Below are 12,813 nucleotides of genomic sequence, written 5' to 3'. Positions count from 1 at the left end.
ATAAAAACAAACAGAATTCCACAATCCTGGAAAACKACACTTAAAATTACATCTAACAAATGTGGGGAACTGTCATGTGTTGAGCCACAATCACTTTGTAGGACTGTCGCTCAGCCCCAGGGAATTTGTCACACGATATCTCAAATGCTTCCAGACAAATACGGCCGTGTCCCCACAGACATTGGTCTGGGCCAGCAGCTGCACTCAGGACAGACATGGAGCAGTATTTACTACAGACAACTCAATCCTCAGTCCTCGTTGGCTCCCTTACCAACCACGCCCTCCACACACTCATGAACCTCCCAGACTGCTTCTTCTCTGCTGTATTTACRGCAGACATGTGGTAGAGGTTGAAGTYCCCCACAAGAACAAGGGTAAACATGAGATTTCTCCCAGCTGCTTAGAGAATATTTCATCTGCTTCTTCAGATGAAATTGGTCTCCTGGTTGGGTGGTCTAGAACAGACTCCCATCAGGATATCTGCTTTGTTGGCCTTCCCACCATTCTTTCCCATAAACACTGAACCCTCTTACCACCATCATTAAGCTCTAGACAATCCAAACACTTCCTAGCACACAGGGCTACCCCACCACCTCTCCTTCCTTGCCAATTCCTTCTGAAGAAGTCACAACCACTCACTGCAGAACTCCAGTTGCACCAGTCCTTCCCACCATGATTCCATAATGGCAAGTCATACCATCATCTCCTGCTGTGCAATGGTTTCCAGCTCCTCCTGTTTCTCACCCATGCTGGGGGCGCTGGCACAGATAAATTGCTGTGTATATAAAGATAAGACACAGCGAGTGGCTGGGACAGCACTCCGGACAATCATGAGTAGGAAAGCTCCATCTGTGAGTGATAACTCAATGYGCTGTGCAGCTTTGAAATCCTTCACTTTCCCAGAGCCAGGTAAAATAAAAGCTTCTTGTATCACAAGGAGCACTGGTTTTCCAGCCACACCGAGAACAGCCCTTGTGACAACAATGATTCAGAAACATGCCCTAATTACTAAGCTCCCATCATTTTCTAGATTACAATCTGAGATGCTTTAAAACCTGTTTAGAGTGATCTTTATTGGCTCTGCAACCTTTGGGGGGAGAAAAACAACATTCTTCAGGGCATTCCCTGCAGCTCCTCCTCTAGTAATAAAGACCTTCAGGGAAATATCAAAATCCAGGAGCAGAAACAATCAACCAGGTTACAGAGCTCAGCCAGACAATCCTGGGGTGAATCCTGAGCAAAATGCTCAGAGTTCTACCCTCCTGCCCCAACACCTAAACCACTGGAACCCAGACCCCTCTGGACTYTGCAGCTCCCTCTGGCCCCCAGCAGCACTCAACGGGGAATCTCYCAACTCCTGACTACAAACGGGGGTTTTGTTAATGAGATACAGCACGTGTTCCCGCCACGCACAGAAAACAGCCAGGGCTTTGTCTGCACTCGTAATCCCTCCCTAAGAGATGACAAAGTAGGAAATTAAAAAGCTAGCATAGGCACATTCACCGATACTCCTGATACCTCTGGTATTTAGGAGCAACACGCTCGACAGATCAGATAGTCCRGAGATAACTCCATACTGGAACAAGCTCTCGCTTCTTGCTTTACAGCTCAGCCAAATGCTCCATTTTAAGACCCCAAGTAAGAGTGATTTCTAATTAAGACATTTTATTTATGTCTTTATTGCAGAGTGACCTTTCGGATACTGCTGAAGTGTTAATAGAGAAATGGAATTATTATGTATCAGGAAGGGAAGAAACAGAATATTTAAAACTGGTTTTTCATAATTGCCACTGTCAGTAGCAAGGAYTTCATCCAATAACCAACATACCAGAAAATTTTTTTGCAACCCCCATGACAACCATTTCTGCCACTAACGACTTGCTGGCAGCCAACATGTATCAGGTCACATGTGAATATAGCTGCATCCATTCCTTAAAATACTGACCAGTTCCACTGTGAGACCCCCATGACAAGGAACAGCCCTCGGGAGGAGTCCCAGCAACCTTTCAAACCAGGGTGAAGATGTGGGCGGAGGAGCTGAACCCATACTTTAGACATGGGGATTACATGAAGCTGGATGAATAAAAACGCCTCTCGGCACTCCACGCAATGTCTCACTGGGCTACATTTAATATCCTCCTCACCACAGTCAGCAGTTCCGCTGCCGGCAGCAGCAGGAGAACCCAGCATTGCATCAGCCCAGCCAGAGCTCGACGGCGCTGGAGCTCAACAGAACATCACCCACTTACAGCTGCCAGGGGAACTGGACMATGCATGGCCACCTAAGCCAGCCAGAACACAAGCAGGCTCTTACTGAGGAACTTTTCCTAGTTGTTTCTTTGGAACAATTAAGGAAAAGCATGGAAGTACCTGAAATGAAGTGCTTTGTGAACAGAACTAATGAAGACTCACTTCTCACGGATTCATGTCTTGAGGTCGAATTCTCCAGCATCCAATAACTGCCAGTTCCCACTGCAGCTTTTCCCACGGTCAGGAACACCTCTCTCCCATGTGGATTCTTTAATGTCTAATAAGGGCTGGGCTCTCGCTGCAGCTTTTCTCTCCATGGGGCCACTAATCAGTCTCTCTCCTCTATTAAAACAGCTTGTTTTCACAAAACTCAAAGGAACGTTGGTGTCTCTGGGACTGAATATCCCCTTCACCCTCAAGTTTAGATAAAACTGGCAAAGGGGTTCAAAACTGATTAGGGAAGATACATACACACATGGCAGAATACCTCAATCTTGCTCTCCAAGCAGATTAGAATAAATATCACTATTTGTTGAAGCATGGAAAGGTTACAGAAACATGTAGGAACTCTGCATGTTCAGCTGTGTTGTCTCAAGCACGAYGAGCTGTGATTCTTTATCCCCAACCTACACAGATGCGCTCTGTCACGTTCCTACATGCTAGACACAGAGCCGCCAAATTCCATCTCCAGGGCATTTTTTTCTTTCAGTTTAAAGCATAATCTGCAGATTTGCTTMAAAAACACCGGTGGTGATCAGCTATGTTCAATGCTTTCTGCAGGGGAATTGCTCAAGCCTGTGCTTTTGCATGACTGATTTTAGGATTTGTTTGGATTTGATGTTAAGAACACACTGCAACGCAACTGTAAGGGAATCTCTTGATTAATCAAGTTTTTTTCATTCTTACGTGAAAGGGTAATTCCCCATCTCAGTTTTGCTTCTCCAAGCTCTGCTTTGCATGTATTTGGCAGCAGATGGAAGAAAATGCAGAGTCACAACATTATGGTCTCCTTGCCACACTGCAGAGCACTTGAAATGTGGATCATCCATCTTAAAGCTGTGGAAGTCTTGGTCTTCACTGGTTCAGACTTCTCCAGTAGCAGACACTTCCAGATTCTTCTCCAAGATTTTTGTACAWTTTCCAGAAAATGGTACTTCAGGAAAAAAATAAGGTTTATCTATCTGTGGTCTCTGAGACCACCTCATGTGATGGAACTGCTCTTCCCCCTCAAACTTCAACTTGGTTTGAACAAGTGACTGGCTTCAGTTCAGCCCACAGGTTCAACAACTTGAAATTCATTTCTGATAGAAATCAGCCACGGATCCAAGGACTCTCAGTCCAAYSCCCAAYCACATAAGCTCACCAATGCTAAGAGGTTATGATCTTAACACCAGCGAGGAAAACCAGCCAGTTCCCAGCCAGTCCAGCCACTCCCGCTCTGCCACACCAGCCAGTCACCAAACACAGATGTGCAAATGTTATTTTGTTGCTTCATGACTCATGGCTTCCACCGCCCTGGAGAAAGTGCTTGTCCCTGTGACTAAACCAACTGGCAGCACAGTCCTTGGTGTGAGCCAGGTGTCAGMCCAAGGAAAATAATATTCCCCACTGACAAGTGCCTGGCAAGAGCCTGGCACACACTGGGGTGTGTTTTGTCTGCAGTGACTACCTGTGCTCCAGGCACCTTCTCCACAGGCRAGAGCCTGGGACTTTCCAGAGATGAGCTCCTGAACCAGCCAGGCTTTAATGGCTTTTTCTTCTGGTGCAACTCAAAGTCGAGGTTTTGCAAAGCTGAGCTGGAAACTTGAGTTTCATTGCAACAACAGGTGAGGTTTCACACCTTGGCTTTATGAGCTCACTTAAAGGAGGCCTCACCACACCAAAGACTTGAGTAGAGCCGTATCTGGAGGTGAAAACGTACTACCAGACCAAGAGGGCTCCTCCTGGGCTTCAAGGATACACCAACACAACTGCTGGGAAAGCTGCTCCCTCATTTTATGCTGTTTCAGTGATCAGCTTCACCCTTAAGTTGAAAAATCAGACTGACACAAGCTAGGCAAGAGCATGAACTACAGCCAACCCAGGGGCAATAAACTCTGAAAGGATGTAAAGGAAAAGATGCTTCCTGAGCTAAACTGCTGTGAAAAAATGGTCTATCTCACCAAACCCACAACCAACGTTATCATCTACAACATCAATCTTGAAGCCACTTTATTTTTTAAACGCGGCAAAGCTTCTCTGCTACTAATCCKTCAAGTAAGTTGTTTCAGAGTTAAGAAAAACACCAAAGGTTTATTGAGACTTTGATTACAAGGCAGTGACTGTGCTGGCCATTGGCTGTCTGGATGTGTATCCAGCTGCCTTACTAAGAGMAGCATCTCACAGACTCCATGAAATTAAATCAGATGTTGATTACACATACAAGGGAGATACTCATCCACCCTGAGCTTTTATTCCCCTCACAGTTAGGATGCTAATGAGGCCGGAAGCCTTCTTTCCCCTTCGAAGACTTCTTTAAACATACAACTTGGCAATTTATTTTTCTTATTTTGCCCTATTAACTATTACAGGTCACCCGCAGCTGCCACAGAGAGCTTTAAGAGGGACATTTAAATGAGCCTCTGTGATCTCTTTGGCARCCATCAGTGTTAATGAGGATGGGAGGTATTCACACAGTGGCAGGAGCAGATGGACCATGGTGTGGAGCTTTGTGCYGTGAGGAAGTGGTGAACACCTCAACAAAGACACTCGGGGAAAGCTGTGACAGGGGCACCCAGTTACTCTCAGTGAATCCCCTGGAGAGCAAACACAACCATCTCAGTTTTGTTCCCGGGAAAAAACTGTAGGTGATTCACTACTTGCTTAAATAAAATAATTTACAAAATGGTCATTTTTTTTGCTGGGCTGAAATCCAGCTTYGACTGGGTACCTGACCACCTTCATGACAGGAAATTGGTCTGAAAACAGCTCTCATTTCTTACCAGGCCCAGAATAATAAATGATGCGGAAGCTCTTCCCTTTGGACAGAGGGGCATCCAAGAGAAAGACACATCTGGGTCAGAACTATCTCACCAGCAGTATCCAACAGACAGCCCTGCAGATCATMCAGTCACCCTCCTTCTGGAGACATTTGGACTTCTCTGACTTTTCAGTGGAGAGATGAGAGCATTCTGATCGGATGCAGAAGCTTACACTCCAGATCTAAGTGTGCTTRTACAGAAAAGGTGCTTTCCATTTTAAGTTGATGAGCCTAATTAAAAAGGGGAAGAGAAAGGAAGCAAAAAAAGCTCCCTTTTGTTCTTAAAAATGTCCAAGCCTTTAACCAGAACACAGTTGTTGCAACAGACTGCTGCTCTCCTCCCACGATCAGTTTGTCTGAGCCGAAAAATGATATTCCTTTCACATCCGAACTCTGCTCCTTCTCACCCAAGTCACCACAAAAGTCTGGACCTCGCACAATGCACAAACACAYGAACTCTGGTCCAGAGCCAGATACATGCAGTGGCTACAGAACTTAAAAAATCCATCCCAGGAAGGATATTGTTTCCACCTAATTCAGAGGTGCAGCCTTCAATCTTTCCTGCTGACAGACCAAACTGCAGCAAGTCCCGGGATTATCAGTCGTATTAATGAAAATCCTGGAACAATGTTTATTTTTTACCRAAGGATGTTATCTTCACACTGCAGGATTTTACAGATTGCAGAGGACGATTACAGAGTGTCAGCAGGTTAAACTACAACTATGGAAATGCACAAACCAAAGCAGTTGCTGTGTTTTATTCATGATCCAGGAGTGTTCATCACCTCTCAATGCGTTGTTGCAGAACAGTGATGGAGATGGGGTTTCAGGAGATCTAAGCTGCCATTACTCCCTAGGCAGAAAGGTGCAACCTCCAAACGAGCATGTGTGTACAATCATCAGGTGGGAAACACTGCTGACTTATAGCCTGGGCRATGAAAAGAGCAACTTGTCTGATTTTCATTAACTGTCCAAGCAGTCTTCAAAATACCACAAAGGCTTGAGCAAAGGAAAGCAGCGACGCTGGTTGTACACTGTGAATTTCCATCCTCAGGCTCCTGATCCTCCCACGAGATTCCTAAATCAGCATGCCAAAGATGCAGCTAAACGTAGAATCTTATGAAGAGMAATCATTTTTCTAGTTTATTCCTCAGTTCATTGTTTAGGAATGTTTGTCCTTGCAGTCTTTGGCTTCAAGGYGTTCTCAGACCCCAGCAAGTTCAATGAACTTAATAAAAAACACAACTGAAATATCTCACTGGATCTTACTTTTGGTAGCTACAAACCCAGAGCAYATCCAACCCACTGGCAGCTCCACAACTCACACCCAGCAACTCTTCYAAAACCTTCAGCAGCCTAAAAGCAGCGGGGAGGGGTAACCCTCAGTTCTACCCCTTCCCAAAAATCCTCAGAAGAYTTTTTTGATGTTTGTAATTTCTCAGGTGCCTCTTTAGATGCAAAAGGGCATCTCCTCCTCTTCCTCACAACCCTACAGCAGTGTGAAACCACYGCAACAGCAAGGCAAGCTGCAGTTGTGATACATCAGCTCACAAAAACAAAGCTCCTGAGGAGCCCCAGGTCCACCCTGACTCATTGCCTCATCCAACATCTGCAAACTCATTTGGTTATTTACTGCCTTTTTTATGGAAAGCCAGCGAGCGCCTCTTCACCCTCAGCGAAGACAAGGACCTAATTTTGGACACACCTAAAGATGTCAATAAGGCCACTTGCCAGGGAACTTGGCATGACTTTCTGGCCTATGAAAAGCAAGGAGGAATAAAAACAGTCAACAAGGCTATCACAAAGTGAACTTAAGCCTTTATTCATCTCTTGTTCTGACCTGATGAATGGATTTAGTACCTTTGTATGCCTTGCTAGGCTGGTAAATTCTCAACATATGAATATGTTTTCTTGTACTCTGCAGGGATTATTTCATTGTTGTACCAAAGSAATTTACAGTAAGAGCAAGAAATACCAAAAGCCAACAATGCTCTTGAGCGGCTCAGCAACAACAGAAGCTGCTCACATCAAATCACAAATAATCACAACTAAACACAGCCTGGACCTTTGAAGAAACTTCAGAGAAGAAACAATGCCAGCCAGGCTCAGCAAATGACAGAATATTGTGACCAAGTGACATCAACTTATCTTTCTACCACAGCTCAGCCAGCCTATTAAACCACTTAATAGAAGCTTAGTCTAAATGTACACTCTTCGTGGCTTTTCATTAAGTTTCTTTGAAATAATTACCCAGCCATTTCCTTGGCCCATGCGGCRTCAACCAGCTGCCACCTCAAGTGCAGGCAAAGAGCAGAATCCAGASCAGCCATGGATCTCAGATGCTCAGGAGCCACCCTCCCTGACTCGGCCTGGGGGAAGCAGCTGCAGACAGACACCACGGGGTAACAGCCCAGGATGCCACAGAGCGATGCCTGTGCTGCTGTGGGCGTTTGTGGATCAGTATTAGGAACAGAATCATTAATCTAATAGAAAACCTCCACCAGAACCAGCASCACCATAGCCCAAATGAGGCATCCGACTGACAAACCTACACCCAGAGCAAGGCTGACTTTCACTGAAACCAGACTCGAGGAGGCAGAATTTGCCTTGTGAATTCCAAACCTTTCCTCCCGTTCTGATTCTGGGCAATCATTTTAATCCCCCTGCCCCAGTCTCCCAACCAAACAYCCTCCCATGGTCTCTGGATTACATTACTGAAAGCATTTGTAAAACCAGCACAAATGAGTTCTGAGGCTGCCCATCATTCCAGACACCAGKAAAGCAAAGGCAGAAATTGTACCCTCCCCCTCCTTCAAAGGTCTGAGCTGGAAAGAGCAGTAGCTCATCTCAGGTGAAAATACCTAATGTGACAAAGATCGAGAGACGAAACAGCAATAGTTCCTTCTGTGGCRTTACTTCTGTATTTTCCTACAATAAAAATACACCTGGATAGAAATCTATAYAGGCTGAGCTGAGTGAGGATAACCATCCCTATGTTTGTATCCCAAGTGATAGCCAAGGATTTATTAATTAGTGATCACCAAAAAAAAGCCAGGGAACACATTTAAGAGKTTTTTTTTTTTTTTAGAAAACCACAAACACGGTTCCTTCTGACTCAAACCAGCTCCCATGGAAAGGCACTGTARGATCTGTCAGTGTCTGATGTGGGAAGTTTTTCCTCCGAGTGTTCCACACCAGCAGTGACCGTCACCGCTCCCTCCAGGTCACAGATTGCACCAGAGCTACCAAAATTCCCCTAAACTACCTCAGTCCACAGCAGTGACACAGAGCAGAAGGCACAGATTCCAGTCTCCCAGGCTGAATTTACACTCCCAGCCATCAAGACAAAACATTTCCTCACAAACTGACCAAATATTCTCTAGGAATTACTGAAAACAAACAGGCACTCGCTGTTACRGCAGGATTTTTGCAGTTGTGTTTAAAATGCCAACCACTTCTCCAGGAAGTATCCAAAGCATCTCCTGAGAGACAGACACAGAAACATGGCAAAGCCACACAAAGCCCATTTCCCAYCCCAAACAAACCCTCAAAAGTTATTTATCTTCCCCAAGATTGCCCTGATCTGCAGTGTATTTCTGTTGATTCTCAAGGAGAACATTTGTTTCCTGAAATCCAGCATTTCTCCCTGATTTGGTTGCCTCTGTGAACGTCTTAATTCTCCCCCAGCATAGGAGATTGCACACGACAGTCACATGGTCCATCATTAAGGGGCTTTTACTCCTCTTTGCCCRTTAAAACACCAATAAAGGGACAAAGCCATGTTCTTTCAGGTAACTGGAAGAAAACACAGGGAGGACAAAAAATATGGAAGGGCAGCACTTGTGCTGGGGACAACTGTTACTATATTTAGTCGCCTTGTTCTGCAAGCTGCCGAGCATCTGTTTCAGTGATGGTGAACGACAGGTTGTTTTTTTTTCCAGCATTAATTAGGTGAACCCCAACCATTGCTCCCATCATTTCCCCAAGCTCACATCTTCCCAATCCTAACTTGGATTCACTACTTATTCCATCTCAACAGCAGATCTCCAATTCTGGCACTGCTGCAATTCTATTACAGTGTGCCTTAATAGCTCAGTTGAAAGGAAATATAGGGCATTAGTTTTTAAAAAGGGAGTATTTGGTAAGAAACCGAAAGACAAAAACAATTTCAATGCATTTAAATGCACAAAAAATCTCTCCTTTGCAATCCCCTTTAATATCAAGGAAATAAGATTTTTAAAAGGGCTTTTAAGAAAAAGAATAGCACTGTTCATGTAAGCCAATGGTTCTCGAGACCAGCTTCAGTATTCTCTAAATTGAAAGACAAATTCATAGCAGGGARTGTTACTTCCATTCACCTAACCAAACTAAACAAACCAATCAGGAGCACTTGGGGGAAAGAATAAAAACATGTAATTTCTTCAAAATTATCAATTCATCCCTGAAAATAATTCCCTGTGAGACTGCAGAGCTAAGCAAGGTTCCCACACTCAGTGGTTATGTGAAGAGAGGAGGAGAAGCAGCAAACGCTTCACATCCCTGCCAGGTTGTAAGTTTTAGCAGTTTTCCCTGCATTCTTGCTTCTTTGGAAACAAGATGGTTGTTTCTTAAACTCGCCCCCAGCAGGAACTGTGCAACAGCCCTGCGAATGGGCTTCCATCTGGGAAGGCCAGTATTTCCCAAGCACAGCGGAAAAACAAACACTCCGGTGAGCTGCAGAGAGGCTCCGGGGATGAGGTGATTCCCGCTCGCAGCCCAGTTGCCATTTCAGGCGCTATTTCCCCCAAATCTGGCTCCGCTCCCATGACTCCCAGGGCTCAGCCTCCCCGCACGCGCTTCGCCCTATTCCCAGGCTGGGGGATGGGTGGGAACTGGGCTCTGCCAAGCCCCGCTCCATCCCAAAAGACTTYCTATCCCAACCAAAGCGTCGTTTCCAAGCAGGGAGCCTTCCCCATCCCAACCTCCACGGCCGAACGGAGGTTTCTTTCTTTCCCCGTGGATAAACCCACCACACCGGGYGATCCTTGCACAGCGCGTGTCCCTTCCCCCAGGCGAGCACGGGCATACAAAGGAAGCCTTGCTCCATTGTCCACCTACAGCACCTACGCACCGAGCCTGGACCCGGCTCCACACTCACCCCCTCACCCCTTTTCCAGCCACAAATATTCCAGTGGTTACACCCTCACAGCATTCRGAGGCGGCGTGCCATTCCCTCCCTCTACTTTAGTACCTGCAGCCAAAGGGCTGAAGCGTGTTTTAACTCTGTTTACTGGCGTGAGATCAGCCTCACCCAAACACACAAATCCCGGGCAAAAATCACTTTGGAAAAACGGGGAGAAATTCCTGGCTACAAACCTCCTTCCCAAATCTCTGATTGCAACTTGCCAAGGTAAAAGCAATCAAAAAAACGTAATTAATTCAGCGCCTGCCATTTTTCCCATCCATCTCCAAGCAACAGTACCATAGCAACTTTTTCCCTGCTTTAATACATCTTATAAAAGGAGGAGGACTGGACAAAATAAAACCCAGGAATGTTAGATTTCCACTATGGAGCGCCTATTCTCTCAACTAGTTATGGCTGGAATTAACCAAATAATCCTAGAGCGCGTCTTTTCCCCCAAAACGTGGCTTTGTATAGCACTGCGTCACATAACCGGGACAGAGGGACACGACAAACCACCCTGGATACACATCCATCATCCCGCCCGCAGGCACCGACCAAGCGGCGAATTCCGGGCTTAGRGGGATAATAAAGGTGAAAAAAGGTGTAGTTTCATTAAAACAGGGCAATTTCAGAACGATGAGGATGCGGAGACGGAGTTTAGCTGCTGCAGCAGCTCAGGCCAGGAGGATGGAGGGGGATGCAAGACCCCCAGTCCTTCCACAACACAAGACCAGAAACCAGGGAAGAGGTGCTAGGACATTCCTTTTCTCCCCTCGGTGTCACCACGTCTATTTTTCCCATGGTGATTCATTATTAAGGACGGTCCGTCATCTTCCAGCACAGGAAGATTAAAGGAAGCTTCAAAATCCATTTTTTTTCTGCTGGTGGTAGGATTAAAGCAAAGCGCCTGAAGGGGCCATGAGCTGAGCAGGGCTCGTTACTCTTTTTCTCCCCAAGAAACAGCTTCCAGCGTGGGGTGCATCAACTTGAGAGCATTTCCACAGGAAAAAGGTGATGCTGAGGCGGCGGGGGAAAAGCCTCTTCCTCCTCCTCCTCGCAGGGAAAGAGGGAGGGAGGAGGAAAAAAACACAACCATGCAAACAGCTCCTACTTCCTTATGAGCAGGATTAACCCATGCACCAACCAAAAAAAAAAAAAAAAAAGAAAAAAAAATAGAAAATGGAAAAAACAACCCAGCACGATATAAGGAGTCCAGAGCGCTTCCCGCGTGAAGGATCCCGTGTTTTCTCCGTGGGTTTGTGTGATTTTTTTTTTCCCCAGAGTCACGTTTTCGCAGCTGCAGGCGCTTCGGTTCCCACCGCTCGCTGCACCTCGGGGGAACACGCAGCATCCTCTACGGCACCAGGTGGGAGGAAAACGCAGTGAAACGAGCGAAAATGAACACAAAAAAGTCCGAGCATTGAATAAATTAAAAAAAAAAAAAATTAAAAACAAGCCGGCCAGGTTCAGAGGCTCATCGCTGTCTCCCAACATCCTCGGCATGAGATCCGCTCCGTGCCGACTGCCGAGCCCAACTCGCTGCTGCTCCGTCCTTTCGGGTCCATTTTTAGCCATTTTTGTATTTCCCCGCTTCGGCCGCGCGGCCGCTCCCGCCATTGCGCGCGTTATTTACAGCGCTGTTTTCCTCCTCCTCTCCACGGGAACCGCCGTCCCCGCGCACTCCTCCCCGCGTTTCCCACGTTTTTCCCCTCGTTTTTCCCCACACCGCGGGTCGGGCAGGATGGGTCCCCCTCTCCGCCAGCCACTCACCGCTTGAAGTGCTCGATGATCTTCTCCTCGCGCACGTTCTCCGGCAGGTTGCCCACCCAGAGGTGCCTGGTTTCCCGGACCATGCTGCGCGGCGCGGGGCGAGCCCGCCGCCCGTGCCCCGGCTCCCGGCCGCCGCCTGCCCCCGCGCCGCGCCGCCGGCCGCCGCTCGCCGGCCGCCGCCGCCTCCGCCTCGCCCTCCGCCCCTTCCGCCGCGGGGCCCGGCTGCCCTCAGCGCCACCGGCCGCCGGACCGCACCATCCCCGCCGGGGGGGCCCTCTGCCCGCCGGGCCGGCTGCCGGGCGCCGGGCTCGCTCTCCGCCGCGTCTGCGCTTCCTCGCCGGCTCCCCCCGCCGCGCCGCCCGCTCGCTCGCTCCCGCTGCCTCCTCCTGCTCCTCCTCCGGCAGCGGCAGCGCGGCGCCCCCGCCGCCGCCGCCGCCGCCACCTCCTCCGCCTCCTCCTCTTTCTCCTCCTCCCCCCCTCCCGCGCTCCCGCTGCTCCGCCGGCCCGGCCGCGCTCGCTCGCTCTCCCCCCCCTCCCCTTCCCTTTTCCCTTCCCTTGCCCGCGCCTCGCGCAGCGCCACACGGGGGCCCCCGCGCAGGCGCACTACGCC

The 12,813-nt window shown here is 47.9% G+C and overlaps 1 protein-coding gene across 4 annotated transcripts in view; it reads right to left on the bottom strand.

Moving 5' to 3' along the window:
• Positions 1-12,349, bottom strand: part of SPEN (spen family transcriptional repressor) — a 66,605-nt gene extending 54,256 nt beyond the window's left edge. For all 4 annotated transcript variants that reach the window (XM_057380248.1, XM_057380250.1, XM_057380249.1 and 1 more), the window contains exon 1: positions 12,204-12,349. In XM_057380248.1, the coding sequence (XP_057236231.1) occupies positions 12,204-12,286 (83 nt within the window). In that variant the 5' untranslated portion in view covers positions 12,287-12,349. The remainder of the gene's footprint in view (positions 1-12,203) is intronic.
• Positions 12,350-12,813: the final 464 nt, after the last annotated feature.

This window comes from Malurus melanocephalus, unplaced genomic scaffold, assembly GCF_030028575.1.
Source record: "Malurus melanocephalus ecotype Western Australia unplaced genomic scaffold, MMel_1.1 scaffold_440, whole genome shotgun sequence".
Classification (NCBI taxonomy): domain Eukaryota; kingdom Metazoa; phylum Chordata; class Aves; order Passeriformes; family Maluridae; genus Malurus; species Malurus melanocephalus.
This window is presented reverse-complemented; position numbering and strand designations above follow the sequence as displayed.